This window comes from Brassica napus, chromosome C3 (assembly GCF_020379485.1).
Source record: "Brassica napus cultivar Da-Ae chromosome C3, Da-Ae, whole genome shotgun sequence".
Classification (NCBI taxonomy): Eukaryota; Viridiplantae; Streptophyta; class Magnoliopsida; order Brassicales; family Brassicaceae; genus Brassica; species Brassica napus.
This window is the reverse complement of record NC_063446.1, coordinates 36,946,654-36,962,062: the sequence shown is the minus strand read 5'-3', so window position 1 is coordinate 36,962,062 and position 15,409 is coordinate 36,946,654. Positions and strand designations below refer to the sequence as shown.

The 15,409-nt window shown below is 30.3% G+C and overlaps 1 protein-coding gene across 1 annotated transcript; it reads left to right on the top strand.

Moving 5' to 3' along the window:
- The first annotated feature begins 531 nt into the window (after window positions 1–531).
- LOC106384476 (glutathione S-transferase T2-like) lies at window positions 532–1,455 on the top strand. Its single transcript, XM_048749598.1, has 2 exons — window positions 532–1,078; window positions 1,187–1,455. The coding sequence occupies exons 1-2, from the start codon at window positions 532–534 to the stop codon at window positions 1,453–1,455; spliced, it is 816 nt and encodes a 271-aa protein (XP_048605555.1).
- The last annotated feature ends 13,954 nt before the right edge of the window (window positions 1,456–15,409 follow it).

Below are 15,409 nucleotides of genomic sequence, written 5' to 3'. Positions count from 1 at the left end.
GCGTGGATCAAGAGACATGAGGAAGGTTCTTCAATGAAGAGGAGTACAACTGCAATAAATGTACAACTTGTCTCTTTGATTTAGTTCTGGTCTGAACTGAATTGTATTGCTTGTGTTAGAATGGTTCGCGGTTGGTAATAAATATGGTTAAGTGAGATTATTGTGTTAGATAGTAGTCTAGTCGAAACTGTGTTAGATATAAATGGATGTTTGATATAAATGCCTCTGTTAGATATTAATGGATGTTAGCTTTAGCTAGAAATTGAAAATGCCTTTGTTAGATATAAATGGATGTTAAGTGAGATTAATGTGTTAGATAGGAGTCTAGTCTAAAGCGTTGGTTGTGGAAATGGCTAAAGCTTTTTTTTGTTAGATAGATGTCTAATCTAAAGCGTTGGTTGTGTTCAATGAGTTCATCTTCTGTGTTAATTGTTGATATCTTTCTCCCTTCTTTAAAACAGAACCCTTCTTCTCTCCCATATCATAAACACATTGAGCTTCTCTTTATTTCTTCTTAATCCATATTCCAATATGGATCCTAATTCTTATAACAACGCGTCTAAGTTTGTTGATCTGCTTACTTGTCAACAAATTGTGTTCGGTTTTCCTCAAGATAGTGTCCAACTATCTTCTTCTCAAGTCCCCTATTTTGGAACTCAAGCTCACGAAGCTTCAAACTTTGCTGAAGAGGGTCCTGCAGAGCGTAGAGAAAGGAAGCAGTGGACGCCAATCGATGATCTTGTACTCATCAGCGCATGGTTGAATACAAGTAAGGATGCTGTTGTAGGAAATGAGCAGAGGTGTGGTACTTTCTGGAAGAGGGTTGCAGCATACGTTTTCGCATCTCCTAAGGTTATTGAACACATAGAGGCAAGTAATTGTAAACAACGCTGGCAGAAGATTAATGACATTGTCAATAAGTTTTGTGGGGCGTATGAAGCAGCAAGTAGAGAGAGAAGTTCTGGTCAAAATGAGAATGATGTTGTCAAACTTGCTCATGAGATTTTCTACAACAACCGTACAAAAAAATTCAATCTTGAGCATGCTTGGAAAGAGCTGCGTAATGATCAGAAATGGTGTGAGCTTTCCACTTCAAAAACCTAAGGAAGCTCTAAACGGAGGAAGTGTGATGATGGCGCTCAATCATCAACCTGACACACACATGAAACGACCAATGGTGAAGAAGATCAAGGCGCCAGTCGTCCGCCGGGTGTGAAGGCAGCTAAGGCCCAGCGTAACAAGAAGGATTTGGCAGCGGAGAAGAAGAAGGATTTGCCAGATGGGAAGGTGGTGGCTGCGTTTGAAAATATGTGGAGCATCAAGAAGGAAGACTTGGCTTTGAAAGAGAAGCTGTCAAAGATGAAGATGCTTGAGTGTCTGCTTGCAAAATCAGAACCTTTAGCTGACTATGAAGAAGCTCTGAAGAAGAAGCTTATCACTGACCTGTTGCCTTAATTTATGTTCTCTAATTAGTTTGTGTTCTAGTCTATCTGGTTGTTGTATTTTGCTTCTGTTGCTTATGTTTCTGGTTATGCTTGTGTTGCTTATATTTGCTTAAATGATGATTATGTTTCTGGTTATGCTTATGTTCTTATGTTTGCTTAAATGATGATTATGCTTCTCTTGTTCTTATGTTTCTGGTTGTGCTTGTGTTTCAGTCTCGTGAATTATGATTGTCTTCTTGTGACATAAAGACAAGCGGTTTTTCATGTTCTTGTCTTTATTTTCAGGTCCAAAAGAGTGACAGAGTGTAGCATTGGGAGTGGAAGACACACGGACAAGCTCACTGTCAAGTACCACTGTATTTTTCTGTAAAGAAAGCTCACAGTCATGTACCATTGTTGTTTTTAGACACGGACTTGTACTATTTGGTCACGGACTTGTATTATTTGGGTCAGTGTCACGGACTTGTATTATTTGGTCACATACTTGTTTGTGTTGCATCACTTTGTCTATATAAAAAAATGTATATCACCTTCTTCTATCTTCATATCTTCAACATATAAACGTAACCAAGTCTCTCTCTTTTTAAAAACTTTAGCCTCTTCCATCACCTTCTTCTATCATCATTTTTCCTTCTCAAAATCTCAAAATATAAACGTAAACAAATCTCTCTCTTTTTTATAACATTAGCCTCTTCAATCACCCCTTAAAACATTAGCCTCTTTTTCAAAATACAAATTCTCTTGTAAACAAGTCTCATCTAATGGCTTCTTCTTCTCAAAACCCCTTAGATGAATCATTTGATGATGCCTTCGATGATACATTTGATGAGGTCTTTGATCAATATTTTGATCAAGCTTTTGAGAATTTTACCATTTATGATGATTGAGAAGAACAAAGGAAAAAAAGGAAAAAACGAGCTTATATCGAAAGAAATTGGGAAGAAGGCAATGAACGTCTGTGGAATGATTATTTCAGTGAAATTCCAACATATCCTGATAATCTATTCCGACGACGTTTTATAATGAACAAGCCATTGTTCATGCACATTTTTGATCGACTCTCCAATGAAGTTAAATTCTTTCGACAAAAGAAAGATTGTCTCGGAAGGCTTAGTCTCTCTCCTCTTCAAAAGTGTACGGCAGCCATTCGTTGCTTGGCATACGGTACTGTGGCTGATACGGTTGACGAATACCTCCGACACGGTTTAAATACAACTCGGGCATGTTTGGAAAATTTTGTGGAAGGAATAATAAATTTATTCGGCGATGAGTACCTAAGAATACCAACACCGGCTGATCTTCAACGTCTACTTGAAGTTGGTGAGTACCGTGGATTTCCCAGGATGATAGGAAGCATCGATTGTATGCATTGGGAGTGGAAGAATTATCCCACCGCTTAGAAAGGTCAATATTCACGTGGTTCGGGAAAACCTACCATCGTTTTGGAGGCGGTTGCTTCGTATGATTTAGGCATATGACATGCATTTTTTGGACCTCCAGGTACCTTAAATGATATCAATGTTCTTAATCGCTCACCTGTTTTTGATGACATTATAAAAGGTCAAGCTCCCCAAGTCACATTCTCTGTCAATGGAAGAGAATATCATTTGGCTTACTATCTCACTGATGGTATTTATTCAAAATGAACAACTTTTATCCAATCAATTCCAATGCCACAAGGTCCAAAAGCGTTTTTATTTGCTCAACAACAGGAAGCTGTCTGAAAAGATGTCGAGCGTGCTTTTGGAGTCTTGCAAGCTCGCTTTGCCATTGTTAAAAAACCATCACTTTTTTGGGATAAAGTCAAGATTGGGAAGATTATGAGAGCATGTATCATACTCCATAATATGATAGTAAAAGACGAACGAGATGGATACACTCAATATGATGTTTCTGAGTTCCAACAAAGGGAAGACAATGCAAGTTTCCATGTCGATCTCACGTATTCTACAGACATCCCTACAAATATCGCCAATATGATGGGTGTTCGAACTAGAGTTCGTGATAAAAAAATGCAACAACAACTAAAAGATGATTTGGTTGAACATATATGGCGTAAATTCGGCCGCAATGAAGACAACAACTGAGCTCTGATGCTTCTTTTAAATTATTCTCGTTTATTTTACTAATCTTTGTTTTAATGTTTTTTTTAAATCTATGTTTAAAATGTTGTCTTTTAATATGCTTTATTTAATAAATAAATTTATCTTTAATAAAAAAAAAATTCTTAAGAACCCCAAATTAAGAACCCACCATTGGAGCCATTAAAACGAAAAGTTTCTTAACAAAACTACTTAACCTAAATCTATTAATTAAAAATTAATTAAGAACCCATTAAGGGTCCTAGGGTTAATCTTGCTCTTAGCACATAGATGGCATGTTCCTTCAACAGGTGCTTCAAAGTTTTGAGTCTATGAGCCGCGGTAGAACCTTGAACCAATGTGAACTGTAAAACTTAGGGATACTGGTGATCACTTTCAAAATTTCATAAACGTGCCAAAAAATGTTGTGATTTGTTACCCTTCTGAAGATTGGAAAATTCTTTGAAGAACTTACTTTAGTGCTCTCGCAGTTGTGGCTGCAACACATAATGATCCAACTCTAATATGTTCAAGTATCCTCTGTCTCTAATCCACCTATTTATGCCAAATACGAATTCCAGTAACTCATGAGAAACATAGAAGAAATCAGTATTAGAAAACAATATACTCTTTAGGTGTGATTGGATGGTCATACCAAGGATTTTAAAGGCAATCAACAATTTGGGTTTTTCCACCGTAGGCGGAAGAAGACGACGCTGGTGATGCTCGTCGACTCCTCTGACTCTGATCCCCTTGAGACAACTTTCTTCGTTGGAAGAAGCTTTGTGATTTCTTTTGGGCACCTTGCGCCACATATATACAGAGCTTCAGTGATGGGGGAGGTGAGAAATCTTGATTGATGAGGAGAAAGTGGATGAATTGATTTCATACTATAATCATTGTTAATAACTCTGTCAATTGAATTGAGGGAGAGATGAACAGACGGGGTTACGTTTCATACCCCAGCGAGAAAGAACCTGTATCAACGTGGATTAGGGTTCGTCTTCTTCTCAGGTTAAAACATGATTTCATCTTGTCTTATAAAACCAAATCTCGTTTGTATCGTCTGTCTTCTTCTCTCTACAGAAGAATTCCTCTTCTTTTTCTTTGAGAATTTTGTCAGTCTCGCTTCAACCGAAGCTTGGATCATCACACCGAGGCCCGTATCAAGAGAATCATTAAAAGCCAAGAAGAAACGTAAAGATGAAATAATTTGGGGATGACACGTGTCAAACTTTCCTTACCTTATTTGATGACGTGGCAACACCAGAGACGAGAAAAACTCTACTTTATAGTAATAGATTTTAAGGTTATTTTATTGTTCCACAATATAAGATATTTGCACAAATTTTAATAATTATAATTTTATTAAAAACTGTGTAACTAGCTGTATTTTTATTATTTTTATTTATAATTAAATAAATAAATTTTAAATTATATTTTAATGATAGTTTTAGTAAAATAATTTTCAATATTTGTACATTGAGATAAAAAAGAGACAGTTGGCTACATATACCCAATAATAACCAAAATTAGGTAAGTATACATTCGTATGAAAAATTCATGATTTCTGTAGCTAATGCTAAGTGATGTTCCTATATTACCCTTGTTTTGTGCCATGTCACGGGAGAGAGTGTAACCTAGTCGATTTACCTAGCTATGGTGGGGGATAGTATAGCATTCTGTTCTTTCTTAGGTAGGCAAGTGGGAGAATTTCAACCACATATTTTCCTTGTACATTGTGTTTTCCAATGCATAGAATCTCACAAAGATATTGTTATCACGAACTGAGAGCCTTGAATTAAAGATACTGAAAATAAGAAGCCTAAAAATTCATTACAACGATAACAATTATGGTACGCAAATAACGTTATTGCTTTAGTTAACGAGTAAGATTTCAATTATGAAAAAATTACATCTAGACATACTTCTGCTTATCTATTTACAGTTAGACATACTTTCAGCATGTAGAGTATTTTCTCCTTGTGAATTCTCTAAAAAAATCCTTCTAATTTAAATATGTTCAAAATATGTAGTTTGGTTACATTCACTCCTCCTCTCTCAATCTCTCGTTTCACTGTCACAATCATCTTTTACATTATTAGTCTCTTCTCTCTCTCTCTCTTTTTCAACATCTTGAAATTAATTTTCAATAGTTGATGCTTACAAGATTCACCAGTCTTATATTTTTTCACTTTATGGTCCACTGTATATCTTCTTGTAAGCTTCAATTATCTAGCCGGTGGATTTTAATTTTATACCAGAAACCACATATCCAACTCTAACTACATAATTTTATAGGATTTTTTGTGGTTCATCTTCATGTTCATTAACCGTTGTCGCCGTCGTCGAAAATCTCCACTCCTCTCGAACTGTTCACCGGCTACACATCACTTCTTTAAGGATCGAGGTTCTTCAAACCGACACATATATTTCTTGATGGCTGGAGAATTTCATTGAAAGCAATGAAAAGCATTGTGGTGGGAAATTGGGAATGGGTAATGATCTGTCGTATATTCTCTTCTTGACCACACACTACTCCTCCTAACCATATAACTTTTAACCTTGACCACTTAACTTCAACCGTTCCCCACAAATCCTCTAACCTTGTCACAATTCCTCAGCCTCTAACCACAACAACCTTGACCACAGTAACCACCAACACTCTGTGTCGCCTTACCACAACACCCTATAACCCCGTCCACATCAATATTTCTCCTGGCCACATAAATTCAATTTTTACAAACACCAGCCATCAGATTGATCTAAAAATAAAACAATCTAACAGTACTGCTAGAAGCCCAGAACTCCATAAACCTGTCACATATTTATTGACTAAACAAAGAACGTAACTAGTGTTGATAAGCTACCGAGAATAATGTTTTTTAGTCTATGTCTTCTCTTTCCAAGAAAGGACAATTTTGTCAAAAAAAAACAAAAGCTAGTCCAAAGTACACTACCAGCATAAAGTATGTTAAAATGTAAGGACTCATGACCAAAGTATGTCTATATGTTAATCTCTCTTCAATTATCTGTTTTTTAGTTTAGTATATATGTATATACAGATAGGAAAGATCTATAATTCTAATGGCATTTGACCTATAATATTGCCACTCAACAACTATGTTTTCCTTTACTATAAATATGTTTATCAGGCTAACACTTATGACATGAGACAAAAAATGATAAATCCTTTACTAAAAAAATATCTTAGTACTATCTAATCCAAAGATTTAATTACTGGTTACTGAAATCTTTAGTCGCTAACATTACGTTTACCGTTTACTATCTAATTTAGACGTTAATACTCTATATATCATCTAACTTACATATTATTTTTATCGTTTACTAGTAAACTTAGACACTAACATGTAATATATCATCTAACAATAGATTAACATTCTATATTTCAACTAACATTATAAGTACCAAACAACATATATAACTATACGATTGGATTACGTTTCTAGTTAACCGAATCACAAAAGAAGAACATGTGTCATCCACTGTGTAACTTGATCGTTAATACAAATAATAGAGTTGAGCTATTAATTTCAAAAGTTTTTAAGATTTTGAAAGGTTTTCTAAAGGTTTTGAAGTCTATCCTATCCGTTATAATATGGCTTAGTCCTTACAATATGTGTTGTGATGGAAAATATTATTCTGAACATATGTACGATTCATGAGGATTGATATAAATCTGGCAAATGATATATATTTCTAGTTAACATTTTGTAATGTATAGTAAGCATTCTAGTAGTCGTTAAGATATATATATATATATGTGTTAGAGATAATATTATCATAAATGTGTCACATGTAAAAGGAATAACAAGTAAGCATTGCATCTAATATATAGCTTAACAGGGAATGATTTTAAAAGCATACAGTTCTATCTGATAACTATCAAGATCCTAAATTTTTTTCAGATTTTCTGCTAAAACCGCGCAGCAGATTCGGACAAGTAATATAGAATGTTATCGTCTAATATTAGATGTTATAAATAACATTAGCGTCTAAATTTACTACTTAATTATACCAATGATATGTAAGTGGTAATGTATTCAATACATCTGTTTAAAGTTAGACGATAAAAAAATGTTAGTGACTAAATTGTCTGTAGATGTTGAAGATTGCTCTGAAGGAGGTGGCATTGTGAGAAAGGGAAATCGGTAACGGATCCAGTGAGACGTAGGCGTTGAAAAAGTTTTAGTTCAACTCAAATGCAGATCAAAGAAGAACGAGAGGTGAAAAAGTTTGGAGTACATAGGGATACAAAACATTGTACTAAACAAGAAATTCCCCATTGGTGAAACGAATAGAAACACAGCTCCATAAGCCTTTTATTCATCATATCAATCCCATAAGTTACTCGTTTGAAAAACTCAACTTTTTCTTTGTGCGATGGATGCCAAATCCTATTCAAACTCCTACAAAGGAAATCATTGCATCAGTATAAATAAAAAACTAAGAGAGAAACGCTAGAACATTTCAGACCTTGGAGATAGATCGAAGACACACTACAGGTGTTGTACACTAAAAGAACAGTGAAAGTTCAAATTTTGTGTTTTGATTCTTGTTTGAATATGAAGGAAACAAAGAGGAATAGCTACTATGTTACGTGTGTTTATAAATTATAAAAGATAAACGACACCAAATCATAGAGAGAATCTAATAGGTATTTAGGTTACTAGGGTTAGTTTTGGGATTTAAATTATCTAACAGTGTTAGTAACAGTGAATGGGTATTCACCTAATTTTGACTCCGTGCATGCATAGAGCCTAATTTCTCTAAAAAAAATCATGTTACAGGAAACAGAGAGAATTTATTACTTATGAAAAAGGGTTGAGAAAGTTCCTTATATAATTTTTTTTTTCTGAACACTCCTTATATAATTAATTACTTACAATTTTACAAGTGGTACACTGACAAAACAAAAGCCGATACGAGTTGCACAACTGAAATGAAGAAAACAAGCGTGACATAATGAAAGAACACGTGGGTTTAAGAATCTCTTTTCTTAGAATCCATAGAAAGAGAGCAAAAAAAAGCTTTGGCCTCTATCGAGAATGACACTTTATATCAATGAAAAGCGCCGCTGTGTTATGAGATATGGAAGGATGGTCTTCTCATCTCATCTCATCTCATCGGTTGATATTGTTATCCAAATTTACATTACAACCACAACTTTTAAAAAACTTGTTATGTTTGATGGATCATTCTCTTTGCAGTTTTTATATATCAGTGTGCTAAAATGGCAATCCTAAATTTTAAAATTGCCAGTCATATGTTATGATGCAATATTGTGACCACAAATTTTATGGCTGCGGCCTCGCAGATTCTTAACTTTTTAAGTTACTGAATTTACACTTTTTAATTCTGTCAAAGTAAATAAGATAGAAGAGGCCCAAAATCCCGATACCAAATACAAGCATTACCAATAGGCAGTCAAAAGAGCAAGAACCATCATCAAAGATGCAAGGAAGAAACAAACACTGCTAGAAAGAAACATTCACTATAGCAACTGAAAGATTGTGGTTATTGAATTTAGATCAGCGGAAAATGAGCATACAGTTAACGCAAATATAAAATTTTATTTTTGAAGTTTTTTCTTAAGTCTTCGTCTTTAAAGTTTCAAATGGCCTCTATTAGAGATAAAATATCTCAAACAAATTTAAAGGAACCTTGAATAATATATAAATGATTAGGACTAATATATTTATCACCAATTGGTTTTAAGTTGGAAACCTCTAATAAATTTGAATATAACAGCTTTTTGCCGTCTGTAAAAAAATCTCCCTCCGTGTTTTTAGTTTTCTCGCTCTGGTTTTTAGCGGCAAATCTTTCTTTTGATGGTGACATTGAATGCACACAAGTCTTCTCCATATGACCCACGGTGTGGATCTGGTAGCTCTGTTTGTCTACATTAGCTACATGGCTCCTATGATCATGAGTAGAGCTGTGGTTGGTGGTGTTCCCGCTGGAGGATGATAAATTCAAATTATTTCTTTAAGATATTCTGTTATTTTAGAAATGCAATGCAGTACATATGGATCGAATCCACATAGATTCTATGATCATACAGTAACTTTTGTTTAATTTTTAAAATAAAATATATAGTTTTAAAAAAAAATTATTGGTTTAAGGTAGTAAAGATTAATCATTGTTAGATAATATGATTTTTGTTATTAAAAAAAATATTTATAATTTTAAAAGTTAACATCGACAAATATTTAAATATTTAGCATATAGAGGTATAGTATTACAACATTAAATTATATCTATTTAATTTATACTATCTATAAATACAATAGATCATCTATTGTTTAAATCCAATTATTGATAGCCCAATAAAAATTTATGGTAGGCCCAAAATTTAAATGATAAGATTAGATTATAAATGTAACATGAGTTTCTAGAAATAGGTCTATTAGGTCCATTTTTTTAAAAAATCACACATGAATCAATGTTGTGACTTTTATTTTAATATATAAGATATAACAACTTTAAGAATATCCCTCTAAATGTATACTATTATTTGAGAAGTGAATTTGCTTATTTGTCACATTCTCCATAATTTTAGGACTGAGTCATTAATTTTTATAAATAATGTTAATTAAACTATAATTAAAATATAATTCATTATTTATCTGATTACAAATTAATATTATAAAATTATCTCAAAAACAAAAAATGGAAAACATTTTTGAAAAAGAAAAGATAATTTCATGTATTTAATTTGTGTTTATCTAGATCTTTCTTATTCACTATTTTTTATAATTAGTAGTATATATATACGTATAATAATTAGATTTATCACTATACTAAAATATTAAAAATAGGTTTATAAAAAATATCAAAAAATTTATTTATATTTTTTTGTAAGTGTAATATGTCATAGAATATTTTTTTCTAAATTATTAAATATATTTTAGTATTAAAATACTAAAAAGGTATATAAGTAGTAAAAATAATTTTATTTATATTTGTTTGCTTTCTTGATTTTTCTAAATATTTTTTATTGGAAATGGAATTATATATTAAAATATTTTAAAAAATATATGTCTTCAAAAGAGAATATTTCCAAAATATTAATTTAAATTAACTCTACTTACTTTTATGTTTTTCAAGAATTTCGGAGAATTATTATTTTTTTAAATTACAATTTATTTAAAAGACTATTATGTAAATAAAAATGTGGTTCTATTTTTTATAAAAAAACTGTATTTTCCAAATTATTATTTTTAGTTATAATTATTAAAGTTTGAAAGTTAAAAGACCATTTTGAAAATAAAAATAATGTTTTATAGTAAAAATACTATTTTAATATCTATATTTAGAAGAAAATATCATGTTTCTATTTTAAATGAAAAATAGATATTGACTATAGCATATTTTTCCTCTATTATAGCATTTAGAATTGAATATAAGAATAGATAAAGATGGTTCTTATCTTATACATTATATATTAATATTTTATTTATTAACATGTTTGAGTGTGTATTCAGTTATTGTGGGAGGTATTTCATGATATAATTATATAATTCAATCATTTTATTTACTTTGATTAATATAATATGTAAAGCTGGGTTAGGTTGGACATTGTTTTTTGCTTTTGATTTATTTTGAGATTTTGTAGGTTTTGCTAATTTCAATAATTTGGTTTAATAACATCACTTTGTATTAGCAGTTATATATATTTTTCTTTAAATATATAATTGATTATAAATTAATATAATGAAATTTTTTTAAAGATAATAACCTATTTTAAAATAATAAGATATTGGCATTGTTATCAAAAATAATGTTTTTTAAATTAATAAAAGATAAAAATAAAGAAATTAAAATATTTATGAAATATTATAAATTTAATGTTTGACTTAAAAAAATTATTTTTAAATTTAATAGTACATTTATTAATAAATATCTATGAAAACAATTATGTCCGCATGTGCAAGCAAAACACCTAGTTCTTACTATTTACTAAATTTTTATAGTATATAAAATATATATTTAATATAGTAATATATTGATGGTATTGATTTATATGTTATCAATGAAATCTAATTAAAATTTGTAGTTATAAAAATAAAAAAAAACTTAGAATATTCTATAATTATTAAGTAGATATTTGCAACGGTGTTGATAATCGTATATTTTATTTTAAAATTTCATTAAAGTACTTTTAAATCCGTTATTTATCAAATACACGATAAATTGTAAAAATAGATTTAGATCTCAGAATATAAACCGAGAATGAGGCTTAAACTAACAAAAACGAAATCAAACAAAACCAAAATCGAATCAATGTTCACAAATATCTAAACGGTTGTTATATCTATTAAATTAAAAATTAAAACCAAACCGAGAACCGATGGGTAGCCCTGGGACGGATCCGGATATCCGGATATCCGGATCCGGATCCGTCGGATCCATGGATTTAATATCCGGATCCGGATTCGTGGTTTCCGAATATCAGGGTTTCGGATATCCGTCTTGATATTCTATTATCCGCGGACATCCGGATCCGTCAAAATAATTAAAAATAATTTTTTTAACAAAAAATACTAATTTTTTAATATAATACATAAATTAAATATTTATAAATATATTTATATATGTTTATAATATTGTAAAAACTAAAATATAATATTATAAGATTAATTCATGTATAAATATTAATATATCAAATATAAATATTAATAAAATTTAAAAATTTAATGTATTTTAAAAATATGGATCCGGATTCGGATATCCGGACCTAAAAATTAAGATATCTGGATCCGGATTCGGTTTGCACGGATCCAAGATTTTACTATCCGGATTCGGATCCGGGCACCCCGGATATCCTATTTTCGAAGCGGATCCGGAGCGGATCTCGGATCGAATCCGGATCTCGGATCGAATCCGGATCTCGGATAATAAGTCTCAGACCTACCGATGGGTAACTCGAATATCCAAACTACAGTCTATGTACCTAAAAATATTAATTTATTTAGTTTTACAATTATCTAATATTCTAAGAATACTAATTATAAAATGAATTAACCAAAAATCCGGCTTACCTTATTAATTTTTATCCAATATATCAAAAAAATATCATAATTTCGTGATAGAAACAAATTGCTTAAATATTGTTATCTGAAATATTTAAATGTTATTGGAGGTATCCAATATTTTATCGAAAAATCCCAAAATTTCGTTTTAACCCAAATTATTCAAAATAACCTAAAAACAGGAATCAAACCTAAACCGAATTAAACGAAAAATTTTATCGGGTTTTTAACACTTTTATCCAAAACCAAATGGATAAGAAAAATAATCAAACTAAAACCAAACATATTCATAAATAACCGAAGAGTGCTTGTGTACCGAAAAAAAACTACTACTGAACTGAAACCAAACCAAAAATCGAACCATGTCTAAACATATTAGTAAACAAACAAACAGGTTAGTAAATTTGTTAAAAATAAATTATCCCGCGCTTATTATTTATTTAAAATCAATGATATGCTAGGCATGATTAATTAGGTTCGAATCGTTTGGGAAAATTTAGTTATTATTTATTTAAAAACAGTGATGTGCTAGGCATGATGAACTAGGTTCGAATCGTTTTAGGTCCATTTTTATCGGATTTGATTCTTTTGACTAAAAGAATTTTGAACCTATAAAAACAAATTTTAGTTTGGTTTGGTTTTATATCAATTTTGATTAGGATTTTCCAGGTCTGTACTTATCATTCTTATTACAAGAACTCTCAAATATCAATATCTTAATTCAGCCTAGTGCATCGCAATTTACACAAAATCTGTATGCTTACGAACTCAATGCGTACAACAGTGTTCATAATTTTACTTGTTTTTAATACGTGAACTCGAGTTTTATTGTTACAAAAAAATTAGAGTGAAGATTTGTTATTATTATTATTGTTATTATTATTATAATTAATATATGTTGGGTTGATACTTGATAGTTGATAGGGAGAGAGCGAGAAGAGAAAATGAGAAATGACTGATTACCGTAAGAAAAAAATTAAAGCAGCTTTGATGTGTTGTTGATTTTGATAAAAGGGAAGTTTATATTTTTTTTTTGTAAAAGTTTCTGTTAATATGTTACTGATTTTAGTTGGAAAGTATAAAACTGGCTGATTTTTATAATATTTTCTGAACCTTACATATGCTTTTGTGGAAATATTCAATAAATAAACTTTGAACTTTTATGTTTTTCAGTTTGTCACCAACTTTTAATTTTTTTCTAAAGGATCCCTTATGAACTTTAAAACCACTAAATATATTTTTTTAATTAAAGATATTTTTGACAGATATTTTTAAAAGATATTTTTCACTTAAATATATGGTTTTCAGTTTGGTCACCAACTTTTATATTTTCAGCTTGCTCATATTGGTGTTTTTACTGGCTTTAGTTTAAGATTTATTGGTTAGAAAATACTATAATGCAGTTTGCACATTTTTAACAATTAGTGTTAAAGGTTTTTTTTTTGCAAAATTTTAATTTTAATATATATATATATCCTTTTCGGAAATAGTACTTGTAAACTAAAACGTTTATCAATTTCAAATTCATAAATAAAATATATGAACCATTACATTTTATTTTCTTGATCCTTCAAACCACCATTACATTTGAATCTCCATGTGCATAACTATCTTCCACTCCTAGCAAGCAGAAGGTATGCTGACAAAAAAAAAAAGCAAAGAGAAGATATATATGACAAAGTAATATATGCTTGAAAAGAGGAATGATCAAGTGACAGGATGGTGAGGCACTGAGGTAGAGACCTCGTTAATTTCTAGCTATCTGTAATAGGCCTCGACATAGTTGTGATTTGCTTCGTATTTTACGGATCTGATTTGCTTTGCTTCACAAAAATACGCATATTTAGTTTTTCTGATATCCGATTTTTTTTTTGATATTTGCGAATATTTAGGGATACTTCATCCACTTTGTTCAATACAAGTAAATTAAAAAAAAATAATACCCATTTATTTTTTAGAAATACCTTTTTACATAATAAAAATATAAAGTAAAAATTAATGAACTATATGTTTTATAAATTTTTAAAATTAATATTTTTTCTTAAAAACAAATATTTTTAGAAAGGTTGTGGTTTTGTATAAAGATTTTATATATATATTTTTTAATTTAATATTTTTATAAGCAACTTTTAAAATAAAATTTAATAAATTATATGTTAAATAATAACTATATAATATTATATATTTAACACTTTATATTTAATTGTAGATATATATCTATTTGTATAAAAGTTGGAGCGGATCGGATATCTGTCTCTAATTTTTTTAGTATTTGTGATTTGCTTCGTTTTTAACGGATATTGATTTTTAATATTTGCCTTGCTTCGATGACTTATGGATATCCAGATTTTTTGGATCGAATCAAGGTGAATAACGAATATAATCAAATTTAACGGATAAAATGCCACCCCTAATTTGTAATATAAAATATAAAATATAATATTTATATACCCTCCGTTTTGATTTAGTTGTCGTTGTAGGGAAAAAAATCGTTTCAAAATAAGCGTCATTTTAGAGTTTCAATTTAAAATTTGTTTATAAGATTCTCCAATTTATTTTTCTATTGGTTAAAATATAGTTAGGTATATAGATAACTGTGTTTTTATTTTGAAAATATATAAAATTATATATTTCTTTAATATGTGTGTATAAATTTAAAACGATAATTAAAATGAAAAGAAATGAGCATTAAACGAGGAAGTTAGGATTCAGGGATATTTTATTAAGAAAACCATTCCAATCAAATTAATCATTAACGAAGTGAAAATATACCTCTCTCCTCAGATTCTTCGTCTTTTACGCGGTAGAAGGCAATGATTACTCTTTT